Source organism: Symphalangus syndactylus, chromosome 8 (genome assembly GCF_028878055.3).
Source record: "Symphalangus syndactylus isolate Jambi chromosome 8, NHGRI_mSymSyn1-v2.1_pri, whole genome shotgun sequence".
Lineage (NCBI taxonomy): Eukaryota > Metazoa > Chordata > Mammalia > Primates > Hylobatidae > Symphalangus > Symphalangus syndactylus.
In genome coordinates, this window is record NC_072430.2 from 65,620,649 (window position 1) to 65,641,819 (window position 21,171).

General features: G+C 38.7%; 1 protein-coding gene and 1 non-coding gene across 14 annotated transcripts in view; both read right to left on the bottom strand.

Annotated features, from left to right (window-relative positions):
- Positions 1-456: 456 nt before the first annotated feature.
- FRMD6 (FERM domain containing 6) overlaps positions 457-21,171 on the bottom strand; it is an 81,085-nt gene continuing 60,370 nt past the window's right edge. For all 13 annotated transcript variants that reach the window (XM_055289385.2, XM_055289378.2, XM_063644584.1 and 10 more), the window contains exons 8-14: positions 20,908-20,973; positions 19,980-20,048; positions 17,066-17,240; positions 12,182-12,517; positions 10,650-10,781; positions 6,834-6,925; positions 457-3,415 (exon numbers count right to left, since the gene is read on the bottom strand). In XM_055289385.2, coding sequence (XP_055145360.1) covers positions 3,131-3,415; positions 6,834-6,925; positions 10,650-10,781; positions 12,182-12,517; positions 17,066-17,240; positions 19,980-20,048; positions 20,908-20,973 — 1,155 coding nt within the window. In that variant the 3' untranslated portion in view covers positions 457-3,130. The remainder of the gene's footprint in view (positions 3,416-6,833; positions 6,926-10,649; positions 10,782-12,181; positions 12,518-17,065; positions 17,241-19,979; positions 20,049-20,907; positions 20,974-21,171) is intronic.
- LOC129488905 (U6 spliceosomal RNA) lies at positions 8,525-8,631 on the bottom strand. The gene has a single exon (XR_008659751.1). It is a non-coding gene; the product is annotated as a U6 spliceosomal RNA (small nuclear RNA).

Below are 21,171 nucleotides of genomic sequence, written 5' to 3' on the forward strand. Positions count from 1 at the left end.
ATGCAACCATTTGTTTATTTTATAATTAAACCAACAGTCCAGTGATGACGGTTTTCAGGGTTTAAGTTAGTTATTTTAGTTAAAATACTTCTTTTTAAAGGAGAGTTTTTTTCAGCTCCATAATTTGAACTCAACAATGGCTGACTACCACAACCTCCTGGAAGCTTGATTCCTTTACATCTGCAACTAAGAATAATAACAGTACCTGCCTTATGGGGATATGAGGATTAAACGACTGAACACATGAAATCTGAATACACGTGAAACTGGGTCTGGCACATGGTAGTACTCAGCATCAGCTATTACCATCATCACCACCAGGACTGTTTTACTTGGAATTCTATCACATGGAACCTTGTTGTCCTTTACTGTGCTCCATTACAGCAAAGAACATGAAGAAAACACTGTCACTCCTTAACGCTTCTCGCTTGAGAGCTCTAATAATCAAAAAGGCAATTTAAAGGCAAAAAAGTAACTTTATTGACTGCTAATCTTACCATGAAATATCTATAAGAAATAATTACAAAATAATGCAGGTTTCTTTTTACATACTTTTGGTATCATCTTGATATGATGATCCTTTCACAGAAAGGATTATTTACAGTTTATGTAGATATAAAGCTCACTGTTGCATATACAAATGTAGATGTGCAGAGGCAATATGTACCAAAACGGGTATACTGACAAGTGATAGATATGTAAGAAATGCAGAATAAATAACAGCTTTATATATTTCTTTTCCTTTTTATTTTTAAAAATAATTTCCAAATACAAAATATGGATTATTCAAAGTGGATTTTTCATATACATATATATAATTCTGCTGCAAACAGTGGATCAAAAAGCAAAAGTGTTCTTAGCATGATTCATCTTTGAAAACCCATAGGACTATTCATAAATCCAATTAGAGCGTGTGCAAAACCACCAACAATGTCAGCAAAACCTTAAAGATCTGATTTTGGTTGAAGTAGAGAGAAAATAAGGTATAAAGCAGTACCTGTTTACAGTAATTAAATGTTTTTTCTTTATCTTTCTTTCTTAAATATGCCTTTTTTTAAATGTTTGCAAGAAACTCTAAGGGCTAAGGAAATGCACTGCATTATGATCTGGGATCCTCAGAGTACAAACCTCACCAGGCTTAAGCATCATCCATAAGAAATGGTGGATTATTTAATGACTTATAAGTAAAACAGTCATTAAATGATCCTTTCATACTTCAATCCTTTTATGCAGAGACTGAGATACTTCCATACATTCCAATATCTGCAACTTTGGTTCTATTAAAGTATTTGATAAAAGCAAAACAATTTTGTGACCACAGAACTCTATGGAACTTTTTTTCCTTTTAAAGTGTCAGGTGAACCTAACGTGATGAGGCAATGTTGCCCACACATCCGTGACCCAGCACAGGAGGGACAGCACAGGCAGGGCATGTTCCAGCTCACCATTTGTTGTATAATACTGACTCCCAACCACGGGTAACACTGCTTATGTTCCGCTGTACCTGAAAACATAATTTTGTATAAAAATATGATTGTTTCTTTAGAAAATAATATATAGTTTTTTTTAATAAAACTAGGCAGATAGAAAAAAATGGTATATCAAAATATGGTAAACAAATGTTGTAAAATACTAAACCATTAAAAATATCTTATAGAAAGACATTGTGCTATGAAGTTCTCTCCTGAAGTGTGAGCAACGTTTTTACTGTACATCAGAAGATTGATAAATTCACTCCCCTGACTTGGTTTCATTATATATTGTAACAGCAGCACAGCAGGTAACTGTCTTAAAAATGGCCCTTTCTCATACACTACGTCTTCTGTACACTTTTACTTCAAAATTAACAAAAGACACCCCCGGGATCAGTGGTTTTCAACTCTGTTGCATATTAGCTCCATCTGGAGAACTTTAAAAGAAAAGGCAATTCTACCTGGGTCCCGCCACAAGAGAATGATGTAATCGGTCTGGTGGGAGACTCAGTCATTATTTTTTAAAAGCTCCCCACAAAATTCTGTTGTACAATCAGTGTTGAGAATCATGGCCAAAGGCACATGAGGAAACAGTCATTCTGAACTCTACATATATCAACTGATTGTCTGCAGGTATCATTCACTCAGTGACATATTCTCAATCTTAAGGAATTCCATGTATAAAAGATAGTCATGGAAGCCAAAATGAAGACATAGTAAGCTTTAAACACATATAAACAAACACAATCCCATGTATTTATATATGTATAATATATACATAGAGTATTTTGGTTAAGCAGAAACTAGCATTGCCATAATTTGCTCTCGGTAATTAAACAAATGAAGCATCACCAAGCACCAACGTTTTCTAAGACATTTTCCATAGTTTAAACAGACACTGGTTTTGTAAACTCCACAAAATGCACTACAACATGAATATAATTCATCTGTTACTTGGATGTGGAACTCAAATGAATCCTGGAGCTTTCTGGAAGATCACAGAAGAGGACATGGCACTGCGTGGGATGAAGGAGTCACAGGCATCACAGCATGCACTTCTGGTTTTCTGCTTATTGCTTATGTGCTTCCATCACGTACATATCTTTGGCTTGCTACAACCTCATGATTTTGACCACTGCATCAGTGTTCACTTTGGGACAGCCTCAGGGAGGAAGCAATGGGTATATAGAGCAACTGTCTCTCTGTTAAGAGAGAATCTTCCCTCTTTCTTCTCCCAAACTATGAGCATTTTATGAGGGAGTGGCAAAAAAATTTATAAGCAAACAAATCTAACATCTTTCACGTGATAAAAAAAATGTGATGTTACACGTAACTGAACTAAAAAGCAACAGATGAGCAAACACACTACACTCCAATATTCCAAAAGCTTTGCAATCAGTAAAGCGCATTTCCTTCTGAAGGATCCATGAACTTCTGGGCACTTGTCTTGCTGTACATTTTCTGTAGTTCTCTGACTTCTGTGTAATACTTAAAGTGCAATTGTTCCAAGGCTTTTGTTTCCATCATCACAAATATTATAAAGAAAGAGCTATGTTTAGGGTGAAGAAGATATGGCACAAGTAATATGTAAAGAACCCATGACTTTCGCATCCTCTAGCAAACAGTAAGCTGCCTATACAGCCGCACACAGACGGACTTTATACAACAAACTCTGGAACTTCATCATGAGTGAGATCCAGAGAAAAGTATTTGCTGGTTCTTTTGACTGGAAAAGCATCTTGGATGTTGATGCACTGCTGGGCCAAGCAACTGTTGCAATAGAGGCCTTCCTCATCCAGTTCATGGCCACATCCAAAGGTGTAACTCTGAGCAGTGTCCTGACACAGACCTGCAATGCGCAAGAAGTCTTTCTGGTAAAGTCTGATGTCATCGAGGCTCAAGCTGTGTCGATCAGTGGAGGTCTTTGGTTTCCGACATATAGTCTGCAAGATAAGGGAAGGCTGAAACAACTTTACAGACTAAAGTGAAAGGTTAGAATATTTGCCTTGTAAAGAGAGATGCTACAGAACCACAAAAGGTTAAGTAATCCTTACATGTTAGAAAGTGGTTTCCAATCTGTGGTTTCTGGGCTGTATGGGGAAATATATCATCAATACCACCTCCACCAGTAGTAACAGCAGCTAACATTTACCGAGCAATTACTATGTGCCAGGCCCTGACCTAAATACTCGGCATGTATTAACTCATTTAATCTTCCTAACAGTCCTAGGAAGCAGGCACTATCATTCTCCTCATTTTACACATAAATAATCCAAAGCACAGAGGAATAATAATTCCACAGAGGAAAATAATCCAATACAATAGGAATCCAACTATCCCTAGCATTTCAGTAATCAAGTAATTATCTTGAAATAAGGTCATATAGGTAAAGACATGGCTTCCATTTTTTTTTTCACTAGGATATGGCAATTCAGACCTTTTAGGCCAAGGTCTGTTATTACTTTATTAAGAAATGGGAAAATAAACCAATTATTATCAGGAAACAAAAAAGAGCCCGCATCGCCAAGTCAATCCTAAGCCAAAAGAACAAAGCTGGAGGCATCACGCTACCTGACTTCAAACTATACTACAAGGCTACAGTAACCAAAACAGCATGGTACTGGTACCAAAACAGAGACATAGATCAATGGATCAGAACAAAGCCCTCAGAAATAATGCTGCATATCTACAACTATCTGATCTTTGACAAACCTGACAAAAACAAGCAATGGGAAAAGGATTCCCTATTTAATAAATGGTGCTGGGAAAACTGGCTAGCCATATGTAGAAAGCTGAAACTGGATCCCTTCCTTACACCTTATACAAAAATTAATTCAAGATGGATTAAAGACTTACATGTTAGACCTAAAACCATAAAAACCCTAGAAGAAAACCTAGACAATACCATTCAGAACATAGGCATGGGCAAGGACTTGTCTAAAACACCAAAAGCAATGGCAACAAAAGCCAAAATTGACAAATGGGATCTAATTAAACTAAAGAGCTTCTGCCCAGCAAAAGAAACTACCATCAGAGTGAACAGGCAACCTACAAAATGGGAGAAAATTTTCACAACCTACTCATCTGACAAAGGGCTAATATCCAGAATCTACAATGAACTCAAACAAATTTACAAGAACAAAACAAACAACCCCATCAAAAAGTGGGCGAAGGACATGAACAGACACTTCTCAAAAGAAGACATTTATGCAGCCAAAACACACATGAAAAAATGCTCATCATCACTGGCCATCAGAGAAATGCAAATCAAAACCACAGTGAGATACCATCTCACACCAGTTAGAATGGCCATCATTTAAAAGTAAGGAAACAACAGGTGCTGGAGAGGATGTGGAGAAATAGGAACACTTTTACACTGTTGGTGGGACTGTAAACTAGTTCAACCATTGTGGAAGTCAGTGTGGCGATTCCTCAGGGATCTAGAACTAGAAATACCATTTGACCCAGCCATCCCATTACTGGGTATATACCCAAAGGACTATAAATCATGCTGCTATAAAGACACATGCACACGTATGTTTATTGCAGCACTATTCACAATAGCAAAGACTTGGAACCAACCCAAATGTCCAACAACAATAGACTGGATTAAGAAAATGTGGCACATATACACCATGGAATACTATGCAGCCATAAAAAATGATGAGTTCATGTCCTTTGTAGGGACATGGATGAAACTGGAAATCATCATTCTCAGTAAACTATCGCAAGGACAAAAAACCAAATGCCGCATGTTCTCATTCATAGGTGGGAATTGAACAATGAGAACACATGGTCACAGGAAGGGGAACATCACACTCCGGAGACTGTTGTGGGGTGGGGGGAGGGGGGAGGGATAGCATTAGGAGATATACCTAATGCTAAATGACGAGTTAATGGGTGCAGCACACCAACATGGCACATGGATACATATGTAACAAACCTGCACATTGTGCACATGTACCCTAAAACTTAAAGTATAATAATAATAATAATAATAATAAAAAGAAACCCAGTTTTTCTCTTTAAAAGGCCAGAATTCTTGCATTGAATATAAAGTGTTCTTGGTGCTGGGTCGGATATAGGGTGTTCTTGGTATTGAAGAGGCTCGGAGGCAGGCACCAGGACTAAGTTCCCGAACACGAGTTGGGGGTTGGGGGATTCCGCCAAATGCTGTACACAGCAGGGGGCAGACTTTTTTATTATCCCAAGAGGTGGTATTAGAAATAGGTTAAAAATGATTCTGATAATTATATGAATGGAAGATATATAATGGGTTATTTAAGGAAACCAGATATTGTATCTTTAAATTTTGCTGCTTCCCATCACAAAGGACAACCCTGTTAGAATAAGATACAATTTTTGCTAGAGGCAAAAGTTCCAGAAGCACGTTTTAGTAGGATGTGTCACATCTGAGTGATCCCTTGTGCTGATGCAGTCTTCCCAGGCTCCAACGGGATTTCACACATAGAATCATCTGGTCATCCCCACAAACTCTCAAGGAAGGCACACAAAGTTCTCCCCACAGTGTAGGTGTGGAATCTGACTGTCAGCTGTGCCCCAGAAACATCTCTTAAAGAGTAGATTACTCATTGCAGTTTTCAGAAAAATATTTCAAGAACATCATTTTCACATTATGGTTACTTCAACGCAAGTAAGAGAAAGAAAAGACAAATGAGAAAAAAGGGAGGAAAGAGGAGGAGAAAAGTAGGGGACAAGGAGACCCAGAATGCAAATGAAAAAAGAGAAACACACACAGAAGGGAAAAAAACAAGACACAAAGAGAGCCCAAGAAAGAAAGGCAGGAGGAGGGAGGACGTGCTCAGGAATTAGGGCCATCAGTCACACATTACATCCAAATGCTGAAACCATGAGTTTCAGAGTATTTTATCTATATTGCTGGACATTTAATAGTTTAACCAGTGATCACAGGTTGTCAAATGCTCTAGGCTCAGCATACTTCAAAAATTCAATCTGAATGGAATAACCAGAGTGTGGAAACATTTCTGCCAGAACACACTGACAAAAAAGTATTATTCTCCTAGGTTGAGGACAAGCAACACACACAGACACATGCACGTGCACACGTGATTCGCCTGAAGCCTGAAGACCAGAGGCTTCCCAACCATATAAAATGTGAAGCAAAATCTGTAATTTATCTAAGTAAAAATCAACTCAAAGATAAGCAGAACTAGCAAATAAGATGGAAATAAATTCAGAATAAAGCTAGAATGTACGTATCTAGGAAGGCTCATTTCCTTCGGGTTTTTAATTTTTGCTCATTTGTATAAATGTAAGTTACTACTTAAAATTTTCTATAACTTCAGTTTCCTAATTAATATTTTTCAATTCCTTTAATACCTGTGGAAGAGAATCAGTACTCTGGCCACGAAGCTTAACAACTGTTTCTGAAGAGCTCGAGGTAGAAGACCCAATTTCTTTCACAATCAACCCTGAAATAAAACACAGAGATAAAAACAATAAATATTTCAAATTATTCACACCTCTTGCCATATATTCTGACATATTGCTGTCAGGAATGAAAAATCAAATATTAACCATTACCAGAAAGTTTCACTGTGACTCTTTGGTGGCAGACAACCAGAATAGCACACGCTCTCTCTCATCTGACAGTAAATAGAGGTTAATGAGTCAATGTAGGGTTAGAGTGTAGGAAGAGGTTTAGAGTCTGAATTTTCTAAAACAAACTTCTAATTAAGCTATTTATGATGAAGTTAGAGACAAGAAGCAAAGACTATAGATGTAAAGCAACCTCCTTACTGCATCTCATAAAGCTTCCCCTCCTCCCCTTTCTATTCAGCAGCAACATTAAACTTAACCCTTACTGAACACACGCCTTCTAGATTTGGTTCGGCTTAGATGTATAGTGCTGAATTGTGGGGGCTCTGGCCTCTGAAGTCAGACAGGTCTGGCTGGATCCTGGCCCAGATAACTAATTAGCCATGTGTCCTGGCCATTTACTTAGCCTCCCAGTGTCTCAGTCTCCTTCTCGTATAACATCGGGCCAATAACAGCACCTGCCTGCTAGTTTTAATGATAATTACACAGTGAATGCATAAAAGGGTGAGGTACAGGGACATACATGGATACACTCAGTCCATGGCAGCTCTTTTTGGGTGATGGGACACTTGGCACATACCTCCTGCAGCAGATCCCCCTGGTAGCAGACAAACTGGGAGGCCACAGTGAAAATTCAGTACTGGGTCTTTGAGAACAACAGAGCACCTAACCTAATCACCTTAGCACTCAGTGGAAACCCGCTAAAATTTCAGAAGCAGAAATCCAGCGCTGACATTTCCCTACGTGACTGGCATAGGAGTGAAGCAATGAGTAGAAACATGTCTCAGAAGGTAAAATTACTAATAAGAACTAGAGGTGTAAGTGAATACCGCTGAAATTTTTCTTGCCAATGGATGAACCAAGTGTACTACAGGTCAAGCCCTAGATCCATAAGGCCAAATGGCTTCTTTAAAAAAAAAAAAAAACCTTTAAGTAATGTGATTCTTATTCAACTACTGCTAGTAGTCTACAGAATGACTTGTGTTCTATCCCTTAACTCTTTAGAAACATCTCGTAATGACTCAGTGTCTAGCATATGCCATAAATACATTAAGTATTCAATAATTAGTTCAATTGAAACATGGAATACGAAGACATTACTGGTTTATAAGTAGACACTTTAAAAACTCAGGGGATACTCATGTTTTAGGGATTAGTACAAATGGCATTAGTAGAGAATCTAGAACTATCTTTAATCTTTATCTTCTAAACAGCATTAAACCTTTAAACAAGTTGTCACGGTTCCTTTTCAATTTCCTGGTAAATGTGCCCTTGGCTATCATGCCTGTAAAGAGTCTTCTCCAAACCCAGACCTACCACTGGAAAAGTCAACACTGAGCTGGTGCTCAAAACACTTAACCAACTCCTATCAAACTCTGTAAGAATGAAAGACAGTGTGGTATATACTTCATCACTACTCAACCTTAGCTGAGTGTTTTTTGTTTTTTGTTTTTTTTTTTTTTTTTTTTTTGAAAGATATGGAACACTTCACAAATTTGCATGTCATCCTTGCACAGGGGCCACGCTAATCTTCTCTGTATCACTGCAACTTTAGTGTATGTGCTGCCAAGGCGAGTACTTAGCTGAATGTTTTATAAGCAACGTTTGAATGCTCAAATTATAGAGAATTTAGAAAACTAAGATGATGTAAGAAAGAAAATAAAATCATCTGTATCTATAACCCTAACATCCAAAGAAAAGGCTATTAATAGTTTTATGATTTTTAAATACACAGATATTCTTGTTTTTAATTAGATCACTTTTATATAATTTTTACTGTTTACCTTAACTATCCTTCTTATGTTATTAAATATTGTTTGAAAATCTCGAATTTAACGGTTATATACCATTGTTATGAATAAGGTATAATTTAACCACTTGTTCTTTTTCTTTTTTTTTTTTTTTTGACAGAGTCTCACACTCTGTTGCCCAGGATAGAGTACAGTGACGCAATCTCGGCTCACTGCAACCTCTGCCTCCTGGGTTCAAGCGATTCTCCTGCCCCAGCCACCCATGTTGCTGGGATTACAGGCCTGCGGCTAATTTTTTTTTTTGTATTTTTAGTAGAGACGGGGTTTCACCTTGTTGGCCAGGCTGATCTCCAACTCCTGATCTCAGGTGGTCCACCCACCTTGGCTTCCTAAAGTGCTGGGATTATAGGTGTGAGCCACCACACCTGGCCTTACCACTCATTCTTTAATTATTTTTATAACATTTCAACAAACTTTTTTTATATATAAATCTTCTTAAACAGCCAGACTTTTTACTTAAATTTTATTTCTATTTAAAATTAACAGTCTTATAAAAATTAAATGCAGAAATATATAAACGCAAAGTCCAGGTCAGCTTCCCTCATACCTCCCTTCCCAAAGGCACTGTGGCATACACAGTTTTTAGACCATTTCCTTTCCACAAACATATATACACAGAGCTATATACATGGACCTATAATGTGCATATAATTGTGAATTTAATTTAAATTAAAATGTAATTGTAACGAGAAAATTCAATATCATAAAGTACATGGGCAAAAAGGGGCAAAGTTTGGTATATGAACTCTAAGCATGTTTAGAGTAAGCAGCCTAATGAGTCAGTGCTGGTCAGAGAGATGATTCTCTGCAGCCACAGGCAGGTGTGAGAAGCCAGGGTTCTGTTGGGTTAGCAAACGGAATTCTGAAATAAAAGATGCCTCCTGCTCTTGAAGACTAAGTGCCAGGATGGTACTGACTGTGTATTGGTCTGGTTCCTCTTTGATTTCCAGTGCCTGGCACCTGGAGGAAGAGGCTCGATGAACATCAGGAGCTCTGGATTTGCCAGAGCAGGGACAGGCTACCCCAGTCGGGCCCTTCATTCAATCAAAGCTGGAAGGGGCCATTTCAATAGTGCTGGTTCCTGAGGCATATTTCTCTAAAGAACAGACTGATTCATGATGTGTGACAAAAGCAGTTAGATGTGACTGATGTCTATAAACAAAACTGATACTGCTGCCATTTTTTAAAGATAGTATCTTACATGTAACAGAAATATATATGGTGTATTATATAACTATAGTGAATGCATGTTTTCTAGAAGAATTCATACAAATATGGAATTTAAGAGTGTCTTTCTAGGTCAACCCGTTTTGACACTTTTCCTCCCAGACTCCTCTACCAGTATAACACAGTGGGAAAAAATAAAAAAAAAAAACAAAAACCTGGGGGCCTACTTCTGTTTTTAGCCATGTACGATTTGTCCTCTTTGAACTATAGGTTATCTGTAAAAAGGAGGCCAGACTGAAGGGGTCTACAAGGCCTTCCAGATACATTATATGATTCTCGACACAGCATAACATAAAGAGAACCCTACTGTACAACTACCTTTTGTCCAAAGCATGGAGCACAAAATGCTAATCCCAATCCTGGGTGTTTCTCCTCTTTCCCTCCTTCCACAGAAGGCACAGGATCCTTCAGTTTACAACACTGACCTGAAGAGCCTCTTAGTGCAGTCCAGTCTCTGGTCTAGAGCCCCCAGCTCACCCCTTCTATTTTCTGAGGCACGTGTTTTTCAGTCCTGGTAACCCGCTACACCAAGGAAGAATAACTTTCTGTAAGAGCTCACCAGAGTGTCCGTTCAGCTTCCGCGACATGAGCATGTCCTCTGTGATGTAGATGCACATGTCTGGGCTGACTTCCAGAGACTCTTCATTCATCTGCTCCAGATCCCGGGGGTCATCAACCAACATCTCTATTTCTGACACAGAAGAAGGAAAAGACAGTTAATGACAAAAAGGGAAATGACCATCATAATATACAACCATATTTTGAGGGTGGCTATGTAATTATTCATATTTGAAAATAAATTTGCTAATGAGACTCCAATAGGAAACTCCAGGGACCATTTTCAACAGGTGCTACTTGTTCTTTCTCTCTTTCTTTCTTTTTGAGACAAAGTCTCACTTTTGTCACCAGGCTGGAGTGATGTGATCTCTGCTCACTGCAACCTACGCCTCCCAGGTTCAAGCAATTCTCCTGCCTCAGCCTCCCGAGTAGCTGGGACTACAGACACGCACCACCATGCCCAGCTGATTTTTGTATTTTTAGCAGAGACGAGGTTTCACCATGTTGGCCAGAATGGTCTCGATCTCTTGACCTCGTGATCCGCCTGCCTTGGCCTCCCAAAGTACTGGGATTACAAGTATGAGCCACCGCACCTGGCCTACTTGTTCTTTCTTATAGGATTGCTGCATTACCTATATTTTTTAATACTATAATTTGCCAATTATTCCGTATTTTTTAAGAAGAAAAACTATACTACCTTGCTGCAATGACAAAGGACAAACCGAAACTGATGGGCCCTTTGCCTGATGCCAAAGCAAGGCTCACTGACACAGGCAGATGACAGTTCACAAAGCCCCCCATGTCCATAGCTGCCTATTCTCAAGGGCACTGAGTGACCTGAGATCCACACAAATTCTACAGAAACCAGATGGTCTGCACTTTTCTTTAACAGAGTCTATCTTTTCTGTCAAGCCTGAATGCTACAGCACTTATTTAAGACAGAAAAATAATATAAAAGAGGGACACAAATGTTAAGTTTGGCTGAGATAAGCCATAGGATTCATCTTATCTCTTTAACATGCAGTAAGTTCCTATCAGCCAGGTGCTAGATTTCTTTTATCCTCCCTATAGTTCTGGTTACATGGGAGGCGCTTAAGAAAAACATTACTAAGTAACTCAATGGCATGGACTCCAATCTTTATTTTGTGGGGAGGGGTCCAGAAGTTCAAGATGTTTCTGTCACTATCACTGCACTCCACTGTGCTGTCCTAACCACTGTTTTATTTAATCTGGGAATCAGAAATACAGACACAAGGGCAGCAGGACTAATTTCCAATCTACTTCATAGAAACAGCTAAGACTTTGAGTCCACAACCATCCAATCTTGTGGCCACAAAGGATCACAACTAGAGGGATGTTTTGTTCACAGCCAAACACAAGCAACTCAACCAAGTCACTGGGGAAGACAAGAAGACACCTCTTCCACTCTATTACTACTGCCAAAGTTGCTCTCCAGACACCAGTTCTATAGAACCAATGCTTGAAAAAACTGGGAGACTAAACAGAGAGCCAGTGAGGGGACGGTACTGTTACCATCGTCCTGTAAGTCCTCTTCCAGCCGGTCTTTGCCGCCACTCTCCACCCCTGAGGTGTGGGAGCTGCCATGACTGGTCATTGAGTTGCAGGTTTTCAGCTTGCGGTGGATGGCACTGCTGGAGTAGCTGTCTTCTGGCCCCGTGTCCCGGGGCTTGGTGTCTGCCTCAATGCCCGAGGTGTGGGAACTGCTGTGGCTGGCGGTGGAATGACGGGACAGGCGCTTGTGCTTCATGCTGCCTGCACTGCTCCCGCTGGCCCGGGACCGTTTTTCCAGCTGGTCCATGTCGAGGTCCAGGTTGTCACTGATGTAAGATTCCCGGTACTGCTTCTTCTCTGTGTGGTGGGGAACACAGCTCATCAACCAAGACAGAAGGAACGGCTGGTGAGCTTAAGTGACTCATCAGGCCAAGAACAAGAATAACTTCAAATTCAGAATCCAGTGATTGGAAAGTAGTAATAATTTAGATAGGAATTTGACTTCAGAAGACTGAAAAATGAATAAAAACCAGTGTAACAGATTTGAGGGGGATATTTAAACTACTTAGTTTTTTGAAAGCTTCAAGCAGTATAAGAAGAGTGGTATTTAAAGTGCAGTTACAGACAACTTCTTGTCTGCAAATTTATTGGTCCATAGTGAAATAAGTTCAGTGAGTGATATGAACATTTAGAAACTTCCAGAGCTATGTGACATTGCCATGACAGCCACCAATGTGATTTTGTATTTTGCGAAAGTATACATAGCATATTAAATATTTTAAAAATCTGGCCCTTTTCTGCAGATAATTTCAGAAGCACTGCTCTGGAAGACTACTTAATAAATATAATTATGTTAATTGCCATTCATTTTATTTGTTCATTTGTTCAATTTGTTCCACTGTTAGCTTAGCTCTAGCTGCTGAATACAATTTAAAATAAAACTATTCTTCTGAGAATTTCTTGTGAATATTCTAAAATTTGGATTTTCATTAATATAAGATTGATTTTCTCCACTTAGGCTGAATTAGTGAGGCTTTATCATCTACTTAGAAAATACCAGTAATCACTACTGATTTGATGATTTCCAACTGATTGGTAAAGCTTTTCTTTGATTTAACATGTCAGTGTTGTTCTTTAACGCAGTCAAACACACAACACTGCAAAGTCTCTTTTATTACATACTAAACTAACCATTCCATTAACGCACAAAGTTACAACCCAGCTGCCAGTTACAACTCAACTGACACAAAAATATTATTTTTGTCTTTCAGGTCAGAAATGTAAAACAAGGAAGAAGTTTAGATTCCTTGGCTTTTTAATACTGGTGAGAAATAATACAATAAAACAACGTTAAAAATGGAGAGTGTATTTGGGGAATGTTAAGTTGATCTAATTTTAGAAACTAGTAGACTAATTGGGTTCTCAGGGGCCTGTTAATGGATTTTAATTGTCTTGTTTCTTGGTTAAGTGAAAATACTTGCATGCCTGATGTCTGAATCCAGCTTGGAAGTATAATCATCACAGGGTCCCTAGAGAGAAAATGAGCAGCAGGAGAAAGAAAAGATGTGCCTTCTAGGATGCAAAATGCAAAAAAAATGCTTGCAGAAGGCTATGTGCACATTTCCAGGTTCCAGCCTATTCACATCGTTCTAAGGAACTGGCTGAAACACAAAGGTGAGTATGTGTTGCTACATAGAAAGCAGGCTGAAACCAGACACCAGAGCTCCACGCACACATCATCACAAAATGCATCCATGTACAACTTGTCAGGGAGCAGACCGGGGCCTAACAATCCCCACCTTCTGAATCAGCAGGTGTGAGATGAAGGGGGACAGCTAAAGCAGTTTGCAAAAATTACTGTAGTTTCTATTCACTGTGGTTTCATAGTAATAGCCATGTGGCCCTTGGACGAGTGGCAAGTGAAGAGAAAAAAAGTAAAAGTCTCTAAGTTGTTGGAGTTCCATTGTTCTAAAATAATTAGGAATTGTGGACCTAATCATTTAAAAGCTTTTCTGTATCTTTACATATAGCCTTTTTACTCCCAACTTCCTGATAGGTTCAGAGGTCAGTATAGTTCCTCTATATTCACTAGTATACTCACGAGAAGACAAGTACTTGCCAGCCTGTTTTCTACCTATTCCTGTCACCATGTTAGCATGGTCTGGGTGTTCCACATGGCTGGCTTCTGTTCCCTCCCTAGTGCTGTACCAGACCCTTTCCAGATAGTTAAGAAGCTTCACACCATTCAGTTACAAACTGAGAGAAACATTAAATAATTCTGAAATGTTTCCTAAGAAATGTAAAATGCAACCTCTCATCCCCCTAATAATCACTGGTGTCAACAGTGCAGATCATCAATATGCCTGTACTCTTTTTACTCCCTCTGTTGTAAAAGCCCAGAGATAGTGAGGTTTTTCATACATTATTTTAGAAAATAATGCAGTAAATGTGACTATTTATCCTAGGAATAAGCTCCAGCTCTTGAATAAAGTTAGGCTTAAACATTTTTTTTAATGACGCAAGGCATGTTTTTGTTTCTCTTCTAAACCCTATAGAAAAATCCTCATGATCATTTTCTACTAAAATGCTAAAATAATGTTTTAGACAAGGTGACTCTACATAAAATTAAGAAAAACACAAGACTCTCTTTATGCTGTTTTTTGCTAAACTAATGCCCAAAAAAGGGCTTTTCATGTTAAAATGATAGAGCCCTTAAATTGGGGTGAGATCATTGGATTCAGGTCAAAGTTGACCCAGAGAAACTTAATTTCAGGCCTTTTTCAGACCTGGAAAACCTCTAAGTAGAAGAAACTAAGTATGTGTCATTTCTTCATTCCTCTACTGCTATGGTTTGAATGTCTGTTCCCTCCTAAACTCAGGTTGAAATCTAATTGCTATCATAAATCATATGATATCAAATATCATAGTAGTAAGACGTGGGAGTTTAAAGAGATGATTAGATCATGAGACATCTGCTTTCGTGAATGGGTTAGTGCCATTACTGCAGTAGTGGGTTCATTATGAGAGGCGGAGTTTGGGCCCCTTTTACTCTTTCTCGCCCTCTCTTTACCCTTCCACCTTCCATCACGGGATGAAGTAACAAGAAGGCCCTTGGTAGATGCTGGCCCCTCAATCCTGGACTTCCCAGCCTCTAGAACTGAGGAAATAAACTTCTGTTCTTTAGAACTTACCTAGTCTGTGGTCTTTTGTTACAGCAGCACAAAACAAAGACGCCTACTCACTTAAGCCTCTGAATGCACTTGGTACTATGGTTGGCAATGAACAATGCCCTGTCTCTCTGAAAACTCAAATTCTTTGTAATTTTTACCTTAGAACCTATAGAGGAAGGTCATTAATTCTTTTAGGCTCTAAAGGGATCTCTTAAGGTCATCTGAATAAAAAGAGATGTACTAAAATGCTGCAGGCAGAAAGCTGATAGAACAAATCAACTTCTCAAGGTGCCATGTTAGACGTTTGGGAATGAAGCTGACTTGGCAAATTATGGGCTCTGCACCTAATTATGTCACCTATTCTCACAGGTTCTCCTGCTTCTTCATCCTCCTCCTGTCCCCAACTGAATTCCTTTTCACATTCATGTCAGCATAGGAGAGATATATTTGTTACACTGATGAGTCATCTTGGGGAAGAACTGGCAGTCTAGCAGCAGCGGAAGCCAATACACCTGACAGTTATACCAATTCTCTCTGAAGACACAAGGCAGTTTGTGGCAGACAGTGAGGAATGATTCATGTTCTAATCGCTACGAAATTACAAGAGAATTGCCAAACCGGGTCTCATTTGGATTGAGAGAGAATTTTTGAGAGAAATCTATCAGAAGCACAAACTTCTATAAGGTCTTTTGTTCGTTTAAGAAAGGATGGGTATTTGCCTTGTTTCTAAAGGAAAGATGAGGTCTGAGGTGTCAAAACTTGTCGCAGACATGAACCTAAAATATGAATCTTCACCCTGATATTCACACAAATACACCAAATCCAATCTAATCAAATTACTGTTAGATATTACTACCACATGAATTTGTAAAACTAATTTTTGCAAAACAAATCTTTGAAAGCATAAACAAAACCCCAAAGCATTAAAAAAAACAAACAAACCCAAATACATAATGTAGCAGTTTTGAGGATTAGGGTTGGGGTGTGTTAAATGGAGGAAATCCAGGGTGCCACAACTCAAGATAAAGGGCTATCGGATTAATGTAAAGTTGAAGTCGGATGTTACAGACCCTTAACACTGCCTTCTTTCCCACCCTGACATGATCCTCTTTTCAGGGTCCAGTACTCTGAGGCCCCAGATAAGACCGCTTTATTTCACCTGCATCTCAACAAAGGCCCCACAGGACCAGCTGACTTCCCTCTCCTTTGTTTGGCATTCTTGCTAGAACAGACTTGGGGGCCTCCCAGCTGTCAATCAGAGGCTGGAGACACATCTGTGACCCACCTTTATTGTCACTCTAACCCTAAGAAATAATCACATTGGAAAGAATTCCAGACCACCTGTGGATAATAGCACTAAGGTGGGTCAGTGTATATACAAAGCTCTAAAATGCAGATAAAATCTGAGTTGCAGATCAACCCTTGCCCTGTGCCTTTATGGGTGGCTTTTTGCAAGGATTTTCAAGTCAGGCATGGGAAAACCTTAGAGACTGTACCTGAGAGATAGCTAAATGGAGTCACCTCAGATATTCTGAATAAGTGCTATGGTAGGTGGGGCTCAAGCCTAACCCTTTGCCTTCTGGAAATACTGAGATGTAAATAGTAATGCTGCTCTCAATCTGGAGAGTCCCAGTCCCAAAATCCAATTCTGTAGGAGCTCAAAACCCCCATTCAGAGTAAGAGGCCATGGGTGGCAAAGGTACAATTTGCTTCCACACCCCAGACCCTACGATACCTTCGTTTTCCTCCAGCTTCCGGATATGGCGCAGGACAGGCTGCAGATTCATATAGAGGCGGTGGCTGTTGCTCAGAAGTTGCAGGAGGTGTCTGGAGCGCATGGGGCACCCCGTGTAGTATATGAGCTTCCGGGCTGAAGGCAAGCCATCTGGCAAAATCTCAAATTTCTTACCCTTTGGAAGGAAACCATGAATCAAATTCAGGAAGAAAAATCTCTGATTTGCCAAAGTCCCCTTTGTTTTCTATTTAGTAAGGAAAATTATAGATTCTGAAATGTATAAAGTTTCATTTAAAATTCCTTGTGGGATAAATAATTGTTTTCCCTTTCAAAAATGTCACAGGACAGGGGATGACCAGAAATTCAGGAAAGCGTCTAGCTACAAGGGTCTGTCAGTAAACACTGACTATCCAAAACAGCTGAGGACTATCTTTGGTTTCTCTGGCTGGTCACGTTATTTGTATAATGGAGAAGAGAAGGGTCCATCATGAAAGAACCATCAAATGTAATCCCAACACCCTAACTCAGCAAAAGGGCAACCAATTCTAAAAGATTCTAAATTATTTACCAATTCTAAAATATTTATTGAACACTTAATATGTACCAAACACCTTGCTAGGCACTGAAAAAAAAATAGGCAGTGAATATAACAGACAAGGTTCCTACCCTCATGGAGCTATATATCCCAGCAGGAGAAATGGCAAAGAAACACACAAAATAATTACAGTTTATGATAAATGCTTGGAAATAAATAAATAAGGAGTTATATAGTGAACAATACAGGATACCTATTTGGGGTTTAGAAGAAATGGAAAACTTCCCTAGCTAAACACAGAGAGAGCTGGTAGTTGGAGAGATGAGATGGGAAAGAACAAGAACAGCTATCAGTAGAGATATAAGGAATCTCATTCTTCAAATCTGATCACTAAGATAAAGTCCTAAGTTGAGGGCAAGGCTTTGACAAAGTTTCTTACAGTTATGGGATATTATGAACTCTTTTAACTTTCCTAATAATGAATAGGGCAGCTGAAATACAAAAAGGAGTATTTCAGATATAATGATTCTCAGCCAGAGAGTGGAGGTAAGGCAGGAACGGAGGCATATTCTAACTACACACCTTAAGGTCTGTACAGAGCAGTATGGGCTTGTATAGCCCAGACAGTGATAAGGTGGAGTGTTTTGTTTTTTTAAATCTCTGAGCTTTCCCTCATTTTAAAGGAACTACCAGTGGATCCCAATACCGAAACAGTAACAACTGACATTTATTGAGCACTAAGCATGTATCCACTCATTTAATCCTCAAAGCAAGTCTAGGGAGGGAGTTAATTACCCACATTTTAGAATGAAACCAAGGCACAGAGTTTATGTAACTTGCTCAAGGTCATACAGCTAGGCAGAGCTGAGTTGGCTTCAAGAAGCATCATCTGAGAAACTTGTCAAAATAGATTCCTCATCTCTACTCCAGACCCACTGAGTCAAAAATCTCCTGGAGGAGGATGATGAGGCCCAAAAATATGTATCTTTAAAAAAGGCTCCTCAGATAAGGGCAATACACAAACAGATTCAGTAAGCAACAAGTCCAGGACCCTAAAAAACCCTCAATTTCATAAATGTACTTTATTGTAACTTAATTTGGGGCACGAAAGGGGCAAGGGCATCACAATTTGCTCATTTTCAAACAGCTCAGATCCTTTCACAAATAGCTTGAAACAAAAAAGAGCCAGTTAGGAGGAGACAGGTTAGGCCCCATGTAATGTATAAATAAAGTGAAATCAGATTGAATCGTGCCCAAGTAATTAAAGTAATGTGAAGCAGAAACACATCTTTTGACTTACAGGGCAGCATGGAGTCAATGCCCAGTTCTATTTGCAATATCGCCCTTTATTTACATAGGCCATCTTTCTTACAGGAGAAGCCCATGTCTACAAGTCCTTATCTTCCTTTCTTCATGCATGTTTTTCAGTAATTTCTGAACAAAGCAGAATTATGAATTTTTCTTTTTTTTTTTTTTTGAGATGGAGTTGCACTCTTGTTACCCAGGCTGGAGTGCAATGGTGCGGTCTTGGCTCATGGCAACCATCGCCTCTCGGGTTCAAGCAATTCCCATGCCTCAGCCTCCTGAGTAGCTGGGAGTACAGGTGCCCACCACTATGCCCAACTAATTTTTGTAGTTTTAGTAGAGACAGGATTTCACCATGTTGGCCAGGCTGGTCTCGAACTCCTGACTTCAGATGATCCGCTCAGCTTGGCCTCCCAAACTGCTGGGATTATAGGAGTGAGCCACTGTGCCCGGCCAGAACTATGAATTTTTATGACCAAATGTACACATTATTAACTGTAATTCTTTGAAGCCTACCAAAAAATGGATATAGCTGGCAAAAGAGAGAAATATTTGAGAAAAATCAAGACGTTGCTCTAACAAAAGAAAATGTATCATTCTCAATATTTTAAGAGTATTTTTCATGTTAAGAATTGTAGACCTCTCTTTAAAATAATGGGTTTTCAATAGTCAAATATTAATAGAAACATCTTTTTATATAATTCTTTATTCTTTGCTCAGGAGAGGTAACTTCAAAAGAACTGGCTAACCTCTACACGAAACACCTTCTGCAACTAGAATAACTTAGGGTCATATGCTAGGGACCAAACACAAATTAAAATTACTAACTTCTTTTGCTATAAGAGTCTTTACTATAAGATTCTTTGATTTTAAGCTCACTACTGATATGTGTGACAATGAATCTATAGCACATGCATTAGAATACAAGAAAGCAAATTATCTTCAGTGTCAACTTCTTAAAAATAACAGCTTTTGTGTCTGAGACAATATTGTTTAAAAACAAAAAATAACAAAAACCCAAAAAAGTAAGCAATTAATGAGACTTTTCTTTTAAGCCAGTTATTTTAAACTTACCACAAACACCAATTTTCCAACATTTGTCCAGGGGAAATCATAAAGTAATTGTTTCTCTTCATCTAAATTCTGTGAAAAGAATATGCATATGGAGTTAACGGGAAAAATGATAGATACCATAAAATGGCTCTAACTTCTTTCCCTGAAAACCAAAATACAGTAATTAAAATCAGAAAAAAGCCCCCACATCTCTTTGGAAAAATACAGACAGTAATTAAAAGATTCATGATAACATTCTGTGGCTTTTGGTCCTGTGTGACTGTATTAACTAACCCTTTTAAGGCCATCTTTTCCCTTCTGGTGTATGCCTAAATTAAAATAAAAAGTCCAAAGGATTCAGGTATTCAAGAGATGCAATAAGGCGTTCAGACTTTCATAATTGGATATTTTGCCTACATCAAAGATAAGACATCTTTTCACTTTCCTGTGTCTTGCAGAAAGAGGTACCTGTCTCCCTTTTTGATGGCTGCAGGATAACACTGTCCCACCTGCTAAAGGGTGACAGTTACTACTTATTTAAGGGGTAAGTTTTATCAGAAAAGTATAACGGAAATTAAAACTTCTAGTCAGGACAATACTAAAATGTTGTTTTTCTTTCCACTTACAAACGCTCCAAAGGATAAAAGAATATTTAAAATCATTGACACACAGAAACGTTTGGATATTAATGATCTGTTAGTGATGAACCTGGGCTAATCTTTGGCTTATTGTTTTCTGTTATTTCTTATTACTTATTGTTTTCTGTTATTTCTTATTACTGAGTCACTTCATCCATCCTACATCATCCACATCTGTGCTAGACAAATGGGAAATGATGACCAGCCAGTGGCCAAAAATGAACTACTGAACCTGGGGCAGGACCACAGAGGCATGCTGTAAACATAAGACATGGCCAATAGCATTTGACACTTAATTCTCATTTACCAACCTGAAAAATCTGTATTCCCCTCATGGTCAATCCAAGAGTCAGCGAAGCTTCAATTTCCCTTTTATCCTGTAGGAATAGGATTTTATAAAAAATTAAATGTTTTTATATATTTTTTCTACAGTGGACAATTTAGCACCAAAGAAACATTTCAGGATTGAAATTCAGGACTGAAAAGTTTTTGACTTAAAATAACTTTGCTCAAGCCTTTCCACATACCTAAGTTTCCTACAAGAATTAAGAAAACCATGGACACATATTAAATCA